The sequence below is a fragment of the Phalacrocorax aristotelis genome, chromosome 5, assembly GCF_949628215.1.
Source record: "Phalacrocorax aristotelis chromosome 5, bGulAri2.1, whole genome shotgun sequence".
Taxonomy (NCBI): domain Eukaryota; kingdom Metazoa; phylum Chordata; class Aves; order Suliformes; family Phalacrocoracidae; genus Phalacrocorax; species Phalacrocorax aristotelis.
This window is the reverse complement of record NC_134280.1, coordinates 64,869,191-64,884,439: the sequence shown is the minus strand read 5'-3', so window position 1 is coordinate 64,884,439 and position 15,249 is coordinate 64,869,191. Positions and strand designations below refer to the sequence as shown.

General features: G+C 38.2%; 1 protein-coding gene across 2 annotated transcripts in view; it reads left to right on the top strand.

Moving 5' to 3' along the window:
* Positions 1-15,249, top strand: part of ANO3 (anoctamin 3) — a 219,201-nt gene that overhangs the window by 119,263 nt on the left and 84,689 nt on the right. For both annotated transcript variants that reach the window (XM_075094950.1, XM_075094951.1), the window contains exons 2-3: positions 5,169-5,381; positions 6,361-6,432. In XM_075094950.1, coding sequence (XP_074951051.1) covers positions 5,169-5,381; positions 6,361-6,432 — 285 coding nt within the window. The remainder of the gene's footprint in view (positions 1-5,168; positions 5,382-6,360; positions 6,433-15,249) is intronic.

Sequence of the window (15,249 nt, the reverse complement as noted above, 5' to 3'; positions counted from 1 at the left end):
GGTCTCCCCGCAGCCTTCTCTATTTAAATATGGGGAGTATCCTGCCAATGAAAGGACCATCTTTGTGGACTTGTATGTTTAAATTTAGATACAAAAGACTTGCGGAGTGTGACATCCTTCTTCATGTGGCACAGGTTTTGATGAGGAAATTTCCTTGGAAGTTTGTGGCACTCCAAGCAGCAGAAATGTTTAGATTACTTATTTCTTTCTAGCACAGTTGAAGAGAGGTAATATACACCAGTAGGAGGCTAAGATTTATAAGAACATGCTGCAGAGTAAATTGTGCTGTCAAGCAGAGAAATAGCATAGTAGAACAGACACTCTACACTAATCTTCTGAGGATCTTTGACAATGTGTACAGCAATCACAGAGATCTGCTGATCCTGTACAGACTGGAGGCTTTAGCACTTTTTGTAGCAAGCCCTATATATTTAATTTTCCTTGGTCTTGAAACCATAGATATATTGTGGTTTTTTTTTTTCCTCTGCCTTATATTCTTAGTAGAGATGAATATTAACGTATTTTTGTAATCTTTGTTTTTGTGGATATCCTTGTTCATAAAGATTTCCAGATATTTAGGGGACTATATTTTTCTTCTGTGATGTTTTGCACATAGGTCACTTTGACAGGAAGGGCAGCAGCCTTGCAGAGGTCATCTTCTTGGTGGAACAATTTAAGGCACTTGAAAAGAGAGTAGCAAAAATTTCTGCCATTATCTTCCTTATGTATCTACTGAGTCTGGCTGGGACGGAGTTAGTTTTCTTTGTAGCAGCCCATATGGTGCTGTGTTTTGGATCTGTGACTAAAACAGCATTGAAAACACCCCAGTGTTTTGGTTATTGCTGAGCAGTGCCTGTGCAGCGTCACGGCCTTTTCTTTTTCCTGCTCTGCTCTGCAGCAGCAGGCTGGGGGTGGGCAAGAGGCTGGGAGGGGACACGGTCGGGACAGATGACCGGGCAGGGTGTCCTGTGATGTAGAGCATCACCCTCAGCAATAAAATCCATGGGGTGGGAGGTAGTCATTGCTGAGAGACTAGCTGGGCATCAGTCTGCTTGTGGGAGGTAGTGAGTGATTGCCACTGAGTCACTGTTTTGTTTTGGTTTTTCCTTCTTTCCTTCACTTAATAAACTATCTTTACCTCAGCCCATGGGTTTTTCTCAGTCTTCCCGATCCCTCTTGCCACCCTGCTGTGGGAGGGTCAGCGAGCAGCTGCGTGGTGCTTAGCTGTTGGCCAGGGCCATCCCACCCCAATGTACGATGCATTTGTCTTTGGAAATGTGGTTTAAATTTTGTTAACAATTTCAAACTTCATGAAAAAATCAGGAATTCCTATGAATCACGCAACTGGCTACTGAATTAATAAGGGCGGTATGAGACCTTGGCAAATACATACAAACATGTTTGCCTTTTTTTAAAAAAAATTTATTTCTAAGTTGCAGCAAGCAATTGCCCAGTGGCAAAGACCGACTTGCACGGCTGCCCCTTACCCTTCACGAGTTCCTTCTGCTCTACCTGCTGCTTGCTCCCTGCTTCACACCGTGGTTCCTAGGCTGCACAAACGGCGTGTCCCCTGGTGGGATGTGGCTCCCTTGCTCCCCAGCTTCTTAGCTGGCTCGTGGGATGCCTCCGTGCCCCAGCACATTCTTTCTGCCTGACCTGCTGGTTCCTGGGGTATAGCGCAACTGTAGCCAAACGCAGGGGGGACAAACCCTGTCCATCATCAAGCTGAATGCAGTAGATTGTTCTTTAATGGGCTTGGATTTCGCTCAGTGTTGAACTACTCAATCTTTACAAGGATAGCGTGCATCAAAGCCCTAGGCTGAGTCAGAAGGTGTATAATAAAGGAGTTCCTCTTCCACGTAAGCCTAAGCAAGCTGCTTCATTTCCGTGTATCTCTGAAGCAGCTATAGGACTTGGGCTTTTTCCAAATCATTGTCCTAACTGTTCTGTTCTGACTGACTTTGAAATGTGGGCAGTTTTGCCACCGTGTGCTCCTACAGTGGTTTTTTTGATAGGTTACCGAACAGGTAAACGATTAGGAGCATTAATATAATTTTATAGTGGCGAAGGGGAGATTAATTTTGTAGCTTTGAAAAGAAAGCATAAATACTTTACAGAATGGAATGCCTGCCCTTAGCATCTGTATTTTAGGGTTGTTTTTTGTTGTTGTTGGGGTTGTTTTGGTTTTGGTTGTGGGTTTTTTTTTTGTTGTTTCTTGTTTCTTTTTTAACTGAATCCACACCTTATAGTGTACAAGAGCCTTTCAGGAAGAGAGTCTTTTTAAGTTTTCATAGTGCCTATAAGCCATCCTTTGTACCAAATACCGGAATATAATATGAGGCATACGTATTGCAGAGTCAGAGCCATAAATCCATATTGTTGTTCCATAATCATTATTAAATACCTCTTTACTGCCTGTCACACCTGAACATTTAGAAATATATCTAATTGTAATTACTAAAGTGGAATAATGAGCATGTTTATGGATAATGATAGCTGTATGCGGTCCTGTTTTTGCAAATATTGACAGGTTCAAATTTTGGTTGTCTGACAAATTCCTGAGATTTTGGGAAGAAATATAAAATGGGTGTTAAATGGGACGAATACTGGTAAAATTATCATCTTGAAAGGGTAGTTGCGTGTTTTTTGATTGTAAATAATTATCACGCTCAGAACAGAGACAGCCAGTGATACAAACAAAATGTGCTGAAATAGTACATACTACTTGGAAAACTGCATTATTGTTAACCAGTGTAGCGCGTCAGCTGGTTTGTTTAAAAATCTCATGCTACGTTTTAGCAAGAATGCCATAAAATAAATTCAGTGTTATAACTACTAAGTAATTTTTCACTCTCACAGTTTTTAATTTCAGTGAAAAAAAAAAATTCATATAGCCAGTTTTTTGCTTTTTGGTTCCTTTTCAACATATTAATAGAGAAGCCGTATTTTGTGTTGGTGTAGTCCTGCGAATTGGTTAACCGAGTTTGAAGGTCAGCGACAGCTAAACAGAGGAATAAAAACATCTCTTTTTTTTACTGGAAAGATCTTATTTTTGGTATTCATTTTAATCTTATTAAAGTGTGAAGTTATTTATGGTCAAGCTTTGATGCATTAATATTTCTTAATTGGAATTGGGGACTGAAGACCCGTGTAGCTGATGGTCATGTTAGGTTTTTGCATTAGAAAGCCCATGTGAGAACAGTGGGAATACTCAAAATAATTGTGGTATTATATGCAAAGTGACAAATGTGATGATTTCTAAGGAAGAAACTTGACTCACAGAGGGAAAAATGAATACTAGACTACCTCTGTCCAGCACCAGCAGTGCTGGATAGTAGAATGGTAACATACAAAATCTTCTTGTTTTAATCACTACTTCATTTCACAATAACATTTTCAATATTCAATGATTTTCTGCAGGTTTACATGGGCGTCTCATTTTATATTCCTGTTCTTTTCTGAAATACCTAGTATTAAGTGAGTGTGTGTATTTGAGTGCCATTATATTGTTTTAGTCCTACCTTTTTGTAGTTTAGTGTCATTAAAGCAATATTAATGAGAACACTTCCATAGTGCTGGGGGTAAAAAGGAAAGAATGTTCTCATGGCACATTGTAGCACTTCCTAAATCCTAAATGATAAAGAGTGATAATGTCAACAAAGTTGGTGATAATGCATCATTTGGTGCGTGTTGATGAACAATTCTGTACTGGGACCATGGCTGGGGACTGCACGCTGCGGACTGGGCAGGATTGGGCTCTGGAGGTGCACCCTGGCAAAGAGCTTTTCAATTAAGACAGGCAGAAAATCGGTCCTTCCCCCCCCCCCACTTGTTTCTTGTCACTCTTACATCATCAGTTGTACTTTCTTAAACAAATGCACTTGGATTATTTACTGTTTCCCTGTGAAGTTTTAGAAAAAGTAGAAAAATTTTAAATTATTGTTATGTTATCACAGTTTAGTGTTAATAAGGATCTCAGTTAACGTAACGGGAAACTTTAATTGTCTGAAACCTGAAGCAAAAGTAAGTTCCATACACTCAAACGACAGATAATGTTCTTAATGCCTGATACTGTAAGCATAAGATTAGGGAATGCAGCCAATCTCTTGTTTGTTGACAGGCTGTGTAAGCAGTTATTACATTAAGCTTGTTTTGTCACCAACAGGAAGGTACAATAGAGACCATGCTAATTGTTAAAAATCTCTGAGATACATTTCAGAAACATTGAGTTGTAATGTTAAGACGGGAGAAACTCAGAACAGGAAATGAGTTTTGCATAATTTTTAAAGTGAGGTACTGAAAACAGGGTCCCCAAATCACCTTTTCCCTTAAATTAACAATCTGATTTTTTCAAACATTTTCACTGATACCACGCAGTTAACTGGTGCATCTGTCTGCCTTTAGGCACCTGAATCTAAAGCCAGGCAATATATATGAAAACCCAAGACTGGCATGTGTTTATTGGATATTAGGAAACATTTCTTCACTGACAGAGCGGTCAGGCACTGGCACAGGCTGCCCAGAGAGGTGGGGGAGTCCCCATCCCTGGGGGTGTTTAAAAGGCATGTAGATGTGGCGCTTCAGGGCATGGTTTAGGAGACGTGGTGGTGTTGGGTTGATGGTTAGACTTGATCCTATAGGCCTTTTCCAACCTTAATGATTCTATGAATATATAAGAAAAACTAATGGAATCTTCAGAACTTACAAGCAGCTGCATTTTGAAGGATAAGGCGTTCCTGAATCTTTCAGGAAGCTTGTAAACATCTTTTGCTTGTATTTGATTTTTCTGGGGGTTGGTTGCTACTTTGAGGGGGTTTATTCATTTATACCACTGAATTAAAACTTTGTTTAGCAATCATAATGTGGATGACACTGGGTTCTGTCATTTGCTTCGAATGACTGTATGACATACGTACCACAGAATCATCAGGTTCAGAGTATTGCAAATTTGAATTGTGGGATATTGATGGAAGGGTAGGTGAAGATACCCTGGATTTTGTTCCCAGTTCTGGATTCTTCTTTGAACTTTAAATATTTTAAATGTTTTTCTTTAGTGGAGAGTTTCTTTCTAAGTGGATGAATCACCTTGAGTTTTCATAATTAGCTGTCTTTCTTTGTCATTGCCTAATATGGCAGAGCTTATGCTCTTTCTTTTCTGCCTTCTTCAGGTATGAATACAAGCAAGAGTGAGACAGTGAAAGAGCATCCATTAAAGCCCTCTAGAAGATCTATGCCATGCCTAGCCCAGAGCCAAACACATCCTCAGAGTCTGAGCAAGCATTCGTCATTTCTGCAGCCAAATCGCGTGCAGCCACAGCCCCGGCCTCAGCCTCTAAGTGCGGGGACATCTACAGCTACAGTGGATGTCGTGTCAGAACGAGGTAGGAGGTTTTGGGGAGCTTGTTCCAACACTGGGACTGAAAGCGATCTGTGGGAACATAATTTGAAGTCCTGTGGTGTCTTAGATATAATTTTTTTAGCATCTTCCATTAAATTATAGGGACATCTGATACGCTTTGATTTGTTTAGATATCTGCAGTTTGTTGGAGAGATGGTTCTGCACAAAACAGCTAGAACCACCATGGTACTGAGTTCTTGAGTGAATCTCTATATGTTTATAGTGAGGCTTACACTGATTTTTCTTTTATTCTTCTGAATTACAAGATTATTTCCTGCTCACTGAAAACAAGACAAGGAAGTGCTCCTGTATGCTGGGGAAGAGCATGAAGGTTTCTGTAGTCTGTCTGAGGGGAGAGAGCAAGAAAATAAATACTAGGCTTTTGGCAAGAAATTTTTTTAAGTATGACCATGTAGGAGCAGATGTATTCATTCATGAGTAGCATAATCAGGGAAGAGTGGTATGGAGAGAATGAGAGAAAAGGGAGAAAATCCCTATGAATTTTAGCTTGTGTTGGAAAAAGGAACTACTTTTGTTTTAGGATTTCTATTTTAACAGATAAACTTGCCTTAACAGAGAGACTAGTCTAGTTGGAGATCCCCCCATCACTGTGTGTGTCACCTGTTGCCAGCTATTGCCATACTCTAGTGCCAACTGTGTGTGGACCTTTATAGAATAAATTAACTTGGCTGGCTTCTGCTCCTAGATTTTGATAAGTCCTTCTTTAATGTTGATAGGCAGTAATTATGACTTCAGTAAGTCATTTCACCAAGTTAAATTTCTCTCAGGAATACAGTGAAAGTCTTCATTAAAGTGGTCTTGTTCTTTTTTCCACCAATGGAAAGTGCTCTCCAAAATTTCAGCATGAAGTGTTTCATTTGAGTCACCACCAGCTTTAAAAAGTGTATCTTTTACTTACGAAATACATGTGAATGCTGATAGGAATATTGCATTTATTTCAGCTAAAGTGGTGGAGACTTTGGAAAACAACTTGCTTAAGCTGTCTAATACAGAATACAGTGATCCATTTTTAGGTAAGTTTGTGTCTGCACTGAAATAATAAATTAATGATTCTTCAATTAAACTTACAGTATTTCAGTGGGGCAAGGCCATACTTACCCTGAAATGCCAGGTTTATTTGAAAGAGGAGACTAAATGTGACTAAAGAAATATGTGCTGTCATTAATTCCTTAATACTTTCTCACTTTTTAGACTAAGAGTAAATAGGGACTAAAGACTCTGAAGTATTTTTTTCACACTTTCAGTGTAACCTTTTTCGCATAACAATCCTTCATGATACAAACACTTGGAAGCATGCATTCGAAATGCCTTTGAAACAGCTGTTATTATTCCTGTATAGTGATGTTATTCAGTATTGTCACGGCTGCAGATCTTATGTTGTTTTCACTTTAGATATTCACCTATATTTGCTTTAGATACTCATGTATAAAAAGTGTTCCAATCTGGAAAAAAAATAAAAGTAATGCAGAAAAACAGCTATAATTGGGGCATATTCGTACCTGCATTAATGCCATTTTGATACTTTAATTAAGTCAAAGAAAGTAGGAAATTAATTATTTTTAGAATAATCCCATCCTTGCAACTGCAAAATGAGTCTGTATATACACACACGAGCAGTAATTTGCAAGTTCCAAAATTAATTAATTTTGAAATTCCCTGGCTGTGATTTACCCACCTGAAGTACACGCAGATATTGCTGTGCCTTGCACAACTACGGTGAAAGATCTTTTTTCTCGCAGTCAATGTAGCATCAAACTGGAAATCAAACGTTCATGGCAAAGGAGGGATCTGTTTCCGGGAAGCTATTTCTGCTCACCTCTCATGTTTTAGCATTGCTTTCTGTTGTTGCCCAAAATATAGATAGATAAGAGGACCTTCAAGGTCTTCTAAAGAGGTAGCTACTGGAAATGTGCGTGAAATTGATGCTTCCTCCAGAACAAAATCAAAATGTTCCAAAATCATGACAGACCAAAAATTCAGCATGAAGACTGTATAAGAAAATCATGTGTCACAATAAGATTCCAGCTGAAGCTATTGCACTCTCTTAGTGTAACTGGTTTCATTGGGTAGGCAAGCAGGGATACTACAAGATCTCACTGTTAAAAGTTGCTTTGATTTGTGTTTTTTTTTAAATAGCCTGTTCTATTTTTTACTACTTGCTTACACGTACACCTGCTGATATGACTGCATATTTATATATGGCAGCAGTAATTCTTTCTCACAGTAAGTGGTGCACTGTTTTCATTTACATCACCTAGTTTTAGCCTGGAAAGAAACATGGAGGGCTCAGCAACTGAGGAAAAGATAGGTTGGGTCTCATCAGCTCAAAATTGTATTAAACTTCAGTGTGGATATTTCTCCTCTTCTGACCACAGCTATGATCTTTGAAGTGACAGAAAAAAATATTTAAATGGTAGCCCTTTGCTAACTTGATCCATTAATTTGCCCATGTTAATTGAGTCAATCCCAAATTAGAGCACTGAAATCTGTGAAGTTATCATGTATATACAGAACTGTAATTGGTTAGGATGTTCAGCTACAAGTAAGAAAGGAAACAGTATTTATAAATTTATAAAGCCCAGAAGTCACTTGTAAGAATTGCCCTAGATAAAAATCAGCATTATTAGTTAGGTTCACAAAGAGAAATCAGGGACAGTTAAAGGTGCATTTAAAAAAAAAAAAACTTTTCTGTAAGCCTTCAAAATACAGTTTGTTTGTGCATGAGGATCGTATTTATGTGGGTAAAAATTTGTCTCCAAGACTAAACTTTTCAATTTTATCCTGAATCGGGCCAGGGGAAGGAATATTGCTGCTTGAACTTTGATCACCAAATAGGTGAAAATGATGCAGTGCTGCTGCCTGCTTTAGTCAGAACTCTTGCACGTTGATGGAGTTTGCAAAATAGGCTGATTAATGGGTATCGTCTTAGTGAACCTCTTCAGACTGCTCTCCTCAGAACATGAAAGAATGCTGAATTCAGTGAATGTGGTGAATTTTTAATTAGGCAGCATCATGGACCTTGACATAAAATAGGCCAAATGCTTTCTCCTCTTCCAGGATTGTGTCCATAGACAAACTGTCTTCCTGGGAGAAGGGGATTAACAGGCATCAGATCAGAGACTTCAGTGGAAAGGTTCTCTTTTATTTCTGTTGACTATAGATGAGGCCATAGATCTGTTGGACTTGTTTAGATAGTGACATCGATGGATTTATAAAGTAAGAAGATAATGTATTACATTTCTGTTACTGCTAGCACAGAGAAACGGCATCAAGGACATTTATGTTCTTTTTCCTGTCAGTTTTAGGTGGTAAGTAGTGTTTTGAGTTTGAGGAATCAGTAAATTCAAGCAAAGTAGTAGCCACTGAGCTTCCGTGACATACAACATGGGCTGGGAGGTTTCAGGCACACTGGAATGCTCGGTGCTTAGTGAAGGTAATGATTGGGACTGTTGGATCTTACCTAGGTGGAAATCATCTATGGCTTGGAGCTGGAAAAAAGTAAAACGCTACACCTCGCGTTTCTCAAAGTATGGTTGTAGAATTTGGTGCTCAGTCCAGAGCAAAATCATGTTATTGCTTCTACTTCCTTGAAAAAAGCATTTTTTTCCCTACATTTTTGCATGATAGAAGAGTACTTGTTGTGGCTGGAGTTCACAAAGATGAAACTAAACTGGGAGTTCCCAGTTCACCTAAGAACATTAATCCCTCCTGCTCCACTGCAGCAAATGAGTGAAAGATTCCCACCTTGTGACTATTCAGAAAACACCTTTTTACCTAAAAACTTCTCAGGAAACCAATATGCCTGCTAACCAATATAATGTAGTTAGTAAAAAACTAATTACAGTGAATTTATTCTCGACAACAAAACACATTCATTTTTGTCAACACATTTGGCTGCAAGTAGCGAGTCAAATCCTATAACCACACAAACGGGGAATTTTCTGAGCAAGCTTTTCGATGAGAACATTCTGATTTGTCAAGGCTTCTTCAGAAATATTTACACAAAGTTAGAAGACGGTAGGATTTCTCACCATAGGGGATACCACCGCTGAGTAACCACTACCCTGCTGCTGAAGCTCTGTGTCAGGGATGTGGGAGACCGAGGTTCCAGTTACTGAATTGTACAGGAAGGACCAACTTCGTAACGTTAAGTTACGAACTGTCTTGAAATTTTCCCTGAAAGATGTCTGAAGTTTTTATTATACTATGAAATGGGAAGACTTCAGATCAGCTTTTCTAGAGGCAACAGAAGTATTTACTGCCTGGGTATATAATCTTTGATGCCAGACACAGGAGAGATGCTTACATGAGATGACAGAGATAGTCAGGCTAAGTCTTAGTGTGGTATTTTAGGTAACAAGAACAGCATGCCTGTGATACAGGACTTACCTGGGCTACTCTCTCATGTTGGTGCAATAGCCACAAATACCTAAAAGGCATAGATTCAGCAAAACAGGAAAAATCTTTTTTATACTTTTTTTTTAGAATTGAGTGTCAGGATCTTATAAGAGGTAAATACAAGAAAAAAATGAAAATAGTTATGTTGTATCTGTAGGTATATATAAATTTGTGTTACACAAGAACCTGGGCGTTAAAGTCTGAATGTATTGCTCTAACAGTATAATTCCAGTGTCATCCATTTTTTAATACATTTGAAAGTCACACCAATGACACTCAGACATTTGACATTCGTTCTCTCAAAGGGAATTCAACATTGTACTTCTTTTTCAGAGTCTTCTGTCTGTGGATACTTGCTTAAAAATGTAGTGTATATTTATATTCCATTCTGGGTTTACTGTGCTTTGTTTTTCTTCTGAAAGACGTGCTCAGTAATTACTTTGATTGTGCCAGCTGAATTTAAATGACACAGCTTTAACTTCAGTTACTGAATTTCTGGCTTTACTGCAGCTTGTGGCTCTAGTTGGAGCTGGAAAAAGTAAGTGGGGAATAGTTAGTTCCTAGTAGCTACATAGCAACTACACACAGAAAGTCACTTTTTTTTTTTTTCCCCCTCTAGAACATTTGAAGTTTAAACATTGAATGGGATTGCAGACATGTTAAGGTTAACTAATGACAGTTAATCCAGGAGCTGCTCCACTGGTGCGGGGGTATGTCTGTGTGCACATGCACGTAGAAAGAAACAGTAATTGGTAAATTTTAAAATAATGCTTTTCTCTTTCCTTAAAGGCCATCATCTGTATAAAGGGAATGAACCTTATCTTGGAACGATCACAAATTTGGCTGGCCATCTCTTCTAAAAAAACATCTGAATGTAAACAATTTTGATGAAGGTTATTTGTGCTGGAGTTTTATCTTAATGAACAGTTGAAAAATCCAGAAATCATGAAAAGTTGAAAATTATAGGACGTGGTTACTACATAACTTTTTGTAGTTTTCAGTGTCCTTTAGAAATCAGTTGACTGAGTTTAAGAGAATTTAGCAGTTCTTTATTGTTGAACTGAAAATTAAGTACCCTTTAGTTAAGCTGAAGGGAATATACATGATTTGCAGGAGAATTTGTTTTACTTTATTTCAGTAATAAATCCCCTTTTCTAAGAAGAATAACTTTTTTTCTTGCCATAACTGAGATAAATGCTCTCTTCTAATGCATGGTACAGGCGAAAAAAGAACTGTGTAAGGTGCAAAGGCTTACCAAATCAATAAACAATATTCCACTTTTTTCTTCTCAAATCGTCCTTTGGGTTTAGCAGAAGGAACAGAAGGACAGTGACAGTATTTGGACCGATAGGTGACTTGTTTTTCCATTTGCTAGGTCCCTTTCCATTGTTAAAATTACTATCATGAGTGTTGCCAGGTTTGACTTCTGTTTTTTTTTTTCAATGTTCACTTTCAAGCACTGTGAGCCAGATTTACAGAAGGGATTTCTTACTACGCTACAGATTAATGCCTTTTTAAATCCAGTTTACCACATACATAGCTAAGGCAGCAAGATTTTCAGGAGTTCGGCCATACTGGAAATCCAATTAGACTAGGAGAAAGCCTTGTGACTCTGATAGTCTGCATCTTAACTTAAAAATCCAATTTTTTCATCGTAACACAAATAAGCATATAAGTAGCTTTCTGCAGATCCTACCGTCAGAAATGGTAGAGGATCGTCAAAGGATCTGCCCTCCACTGTTAGGCTGAAATATTTTATATCAAACAAGATGTAAAAAAATGTGTAATGGATGGTATAATCAATATGGGATTCAGGGTTTAGGTAGAAGGAGTATCTAATTTTAAGTTATTTGGCAAATAAAGCTGATACTCATCAGCAAATGAAACAACAGTAATTCATTTAGTCTTTTTTCAGTGCTGTGGGTTTTTTTTGAATTAGGTTAATTTTGAGGGATTTAGGCATAGTAACTCGTCTTCCTTAGCATGACATGAAATCCTTCCTAGATAGGAACTTGATCATCAGTGAGGTGGTTCATAATTTTGCTGTAACGTTTACCTTGTATTCTGAATGTATCCTGAACCCAATCACTGCAAAGCTTATATAGAAGATCCTTCCTGTTTGTGCCGTGCTGCAGTGCAGTGAACTGAGAAATGAAGACCTGAACCAAAATTAACCACCCAACAAAGTATCGCAATAACTGCATGATAACTTTTTTCGGCGCTCGATTACAGAAGTGCTTGTAAGTGAATTTTGATTAACTGATGTTATGATAAACTGAAATGGACAGAATAACCTGTGCAATGCATATGATGTTTACGTGAAAGGAGGGGCTGAAAGATCATGGAGTATATCACTCAAGACAAACCGGTTCAATTTCTGCTTCAACAGAAAAGTGATGTTTCCATTGTGACTTCAAGAATAATTTTTTTCAGAAGCTTGTGGCCCTTAGGCAATGCCTGCATAGGTAAGGGCTGTCACATCTATTCTGACTGTGCTGTGAGATGGTTGAAAAGCTGCATTAGGACAGTTTGCCCTATACCTGGTGCGGGAGGGAATTGTCCAGCTCCCATACTAGAGCCAATTTCATGCCTGGAGAGCTGGCAGCATGGGCGCAGAAGCTGTGTGATCCATTGTGAGCATGGTGCTTGCTGAAACATAATAAGGATTAGTCTTTGAACTTCGTATTGAGTTCAAAATATCAAAGTGCTTTAGGCATTTAATCTGCCTGTACCAATTCTGTACACCATCTTAACTCCTTCAAACAGCAATAATACCTGCCTGACTCCTTCTTAAAAATGAGAAATATTCTGTGTAATGGATACCAATGTCTGAAACCTCATGATAAATTGTACATTAAGAAAAGCCTTCCTTTGCCTTTTATGGTAGTTTTTGATATATAAATATATGTACACAGGTAGCTGAAAAACCTTCTATGTTATGTATCCAATATAGTACTCCAGCAACATAGTAGAAAAAATGAAGATGACCTAAATCCATCACCATGCCACTTATCCAGGTGTCTGGTGATATCCTTCTCCGGGTTTTTTTTGTGGCTTCTAGCATTAAAATTAGGATAGAGAAATCAGGACCACTGTTTTTCCTGTAATGGTCATACAATTAAAATGCATTCTTCACCCTTCAGCAAAATATGATAGAAAGAAAGGTAGCCAGGCAGTTAAGAAGGCCCAAAAATGAAGATGAACGGTGTGGGCCTAGAAATCCATTTCTAAACTAAATGCTTCTGCGCTGTTAGGTAAAAGACTCCCAGAAACAAGTCTCTCTGACATTTTTATCCTGTAAGTGCCCTTATGGAGATCTTACTGTCATGCATCAAGCATAACAAAACTATGTGTCAGGAAGTGTAGATTGGTTTTTGTGATGTACAAAGACTGAATTTACTCATCATGCCTCTGTATTGCAAGACAGCAAAACAAAACAACCTCTAGGATGAGGAGATCTGTTATCCACTTGATTAATGCTTGAATATTTTTTAAATTGCTTTATACTCGAGTGTGGATCCAAGCTGACAGTACACATTACTTAGTTATATGTTCATGTATGCTAACAATTATAAGTATATACCTAAATAATTTAAGTATGTACCTAATTAAAGAGAACTCCTTGACTTACTGAGTCGAATAGTGAAATTCCCATTGACTTAATTGAAGTATGATTTGGTCTCTGCCTCTAGAATTACAAGCTGTCGCCCTTTTCTCTGATTTAATATCCTCATCTTTATTTAAAATTCAGCCTTTTTTTTTTTTCTATCTTATTTTTGCAGTGTTACGGAAAGTTGAACAGTTTAATACAGAAACCTTCCTTTCCCTGACTGGAAGTCATAATAGCATATTCATTGTCCTTTCTGTACAGGTCACTTGGGGCTTTCAAATTGGATATACAACTTTAATGTTTGGTTTTTTTTAAATAAAACTTTTTATGTGAAAACAGTTCAAAAAGCTCTCAGCTACCACACACAAGTTTTAATTAATGTAATTGAATTAGTGAAACACATTAGCAAGATATTATTGGCTATACTAATTGCTTAAAAGTACATTATCGTTACTTTGTATAATTGTTTACTCGGTTCTGCAAGCCCGTAGTCTTTTAAATATAAGGTTTTGTACGATTAATATTTAAATCTTTCTTCCGCTTTTAGTAGGTACTCAGAAAACTCATATAAAGAGGTCATGTGAGGGGCCATGCACATTCTGTTTGCATAAGCAATAGTATTTTACCTGGACAGCCCTGGAAAAAAAATTAATCCTATCAGGAGCTGAAAAATAGATAAAGAGGTGTTAAGAAGGAAGGCAGCTGTCCTTTAGATGTCCTTGTCACTGTGAGGACATGGACGCGAGCATACACCAGTCCCATACTCCCATTTGCAGTCTTCCCACTGTAGGAGGCGTTTCTCTTTCTTTACACCAATCATGCTTTTTCCCCCCCTCTTTTTTCCTCTTTTCTTTACATCTGTTAAGGTTTTGCAGAGTGTCCAAGTTTTTCAGATAACTCTAGATCTGTTGTTTACTTTAACATTAATGTAGGAGAGCTGCTTTAGCCAAGAGTCTCCCCAGCAGGACAGAAATTCTTTTTTGTTTTATTTTTTTTTTTTCATTTGACCCTGCAGTAGAGGAGAAATGGAAGAATGTTTCATAAACAATTATTACACTCTTTGCCAACTTTGCCATATTTTTACATTGACTAAAGGTTTTTTAGACATTTCTGGAAATTACAATTTACTCTAGTACCTTACAGAATTGATACCTGCAGTGTAGATTAACTGAAAGCTAAATATTCTATGTCTGCTCAGGTGGTATATTTCAACGTATAAACATGGATCACTGGCCATTGTAGAGCAGTATTTTAGTGATTAGACCTACACAGCTGAGAATATGATCAATCTTTTTTAGCTCTGAAAAGATGAAAAAATAAAAAAACCCCAAACCCACAAAAACATGTTTAGTGCAGAAAAAAAAAAGAAATCATGTGCACTTGGAAGGCCCCTGGCATATGGAATGGGACGTCTTTCAATGTGCCCAGTAAAGCACAGGTGGGACAGCACTTACTGACAGCGAAGAACAGAATGTATGCTTGGGGAGGCGAGCAGTGATCTGAGGCCTGTAAAGGAGCCATCTTTCTGTGCATTGGTGTAAAAGCCTGAGCTTCCAGAGCAGTATTAACTGGGTTTAGGGTTTTTTTTCAGTCTTCTGTGGCTTCTTGCTTACACCTTTCCCCTCCCAAAGCCAAGCAGGCTAGTTGTGGTGGTTGGCGTTAGAGCCCATCAAAGAACCACAAGAGCAGGGAGAGCTGGCAGTTGTTCTCGACAGTAACAACCAAATGAGTTGTCATAGGCCAGGGAAGGCATGATGGGAAATATAAAAATGAAGTGAACAGTAGCTTTCGTACAGAGCAGAGGGAAAGAGTTTGAGGCAGC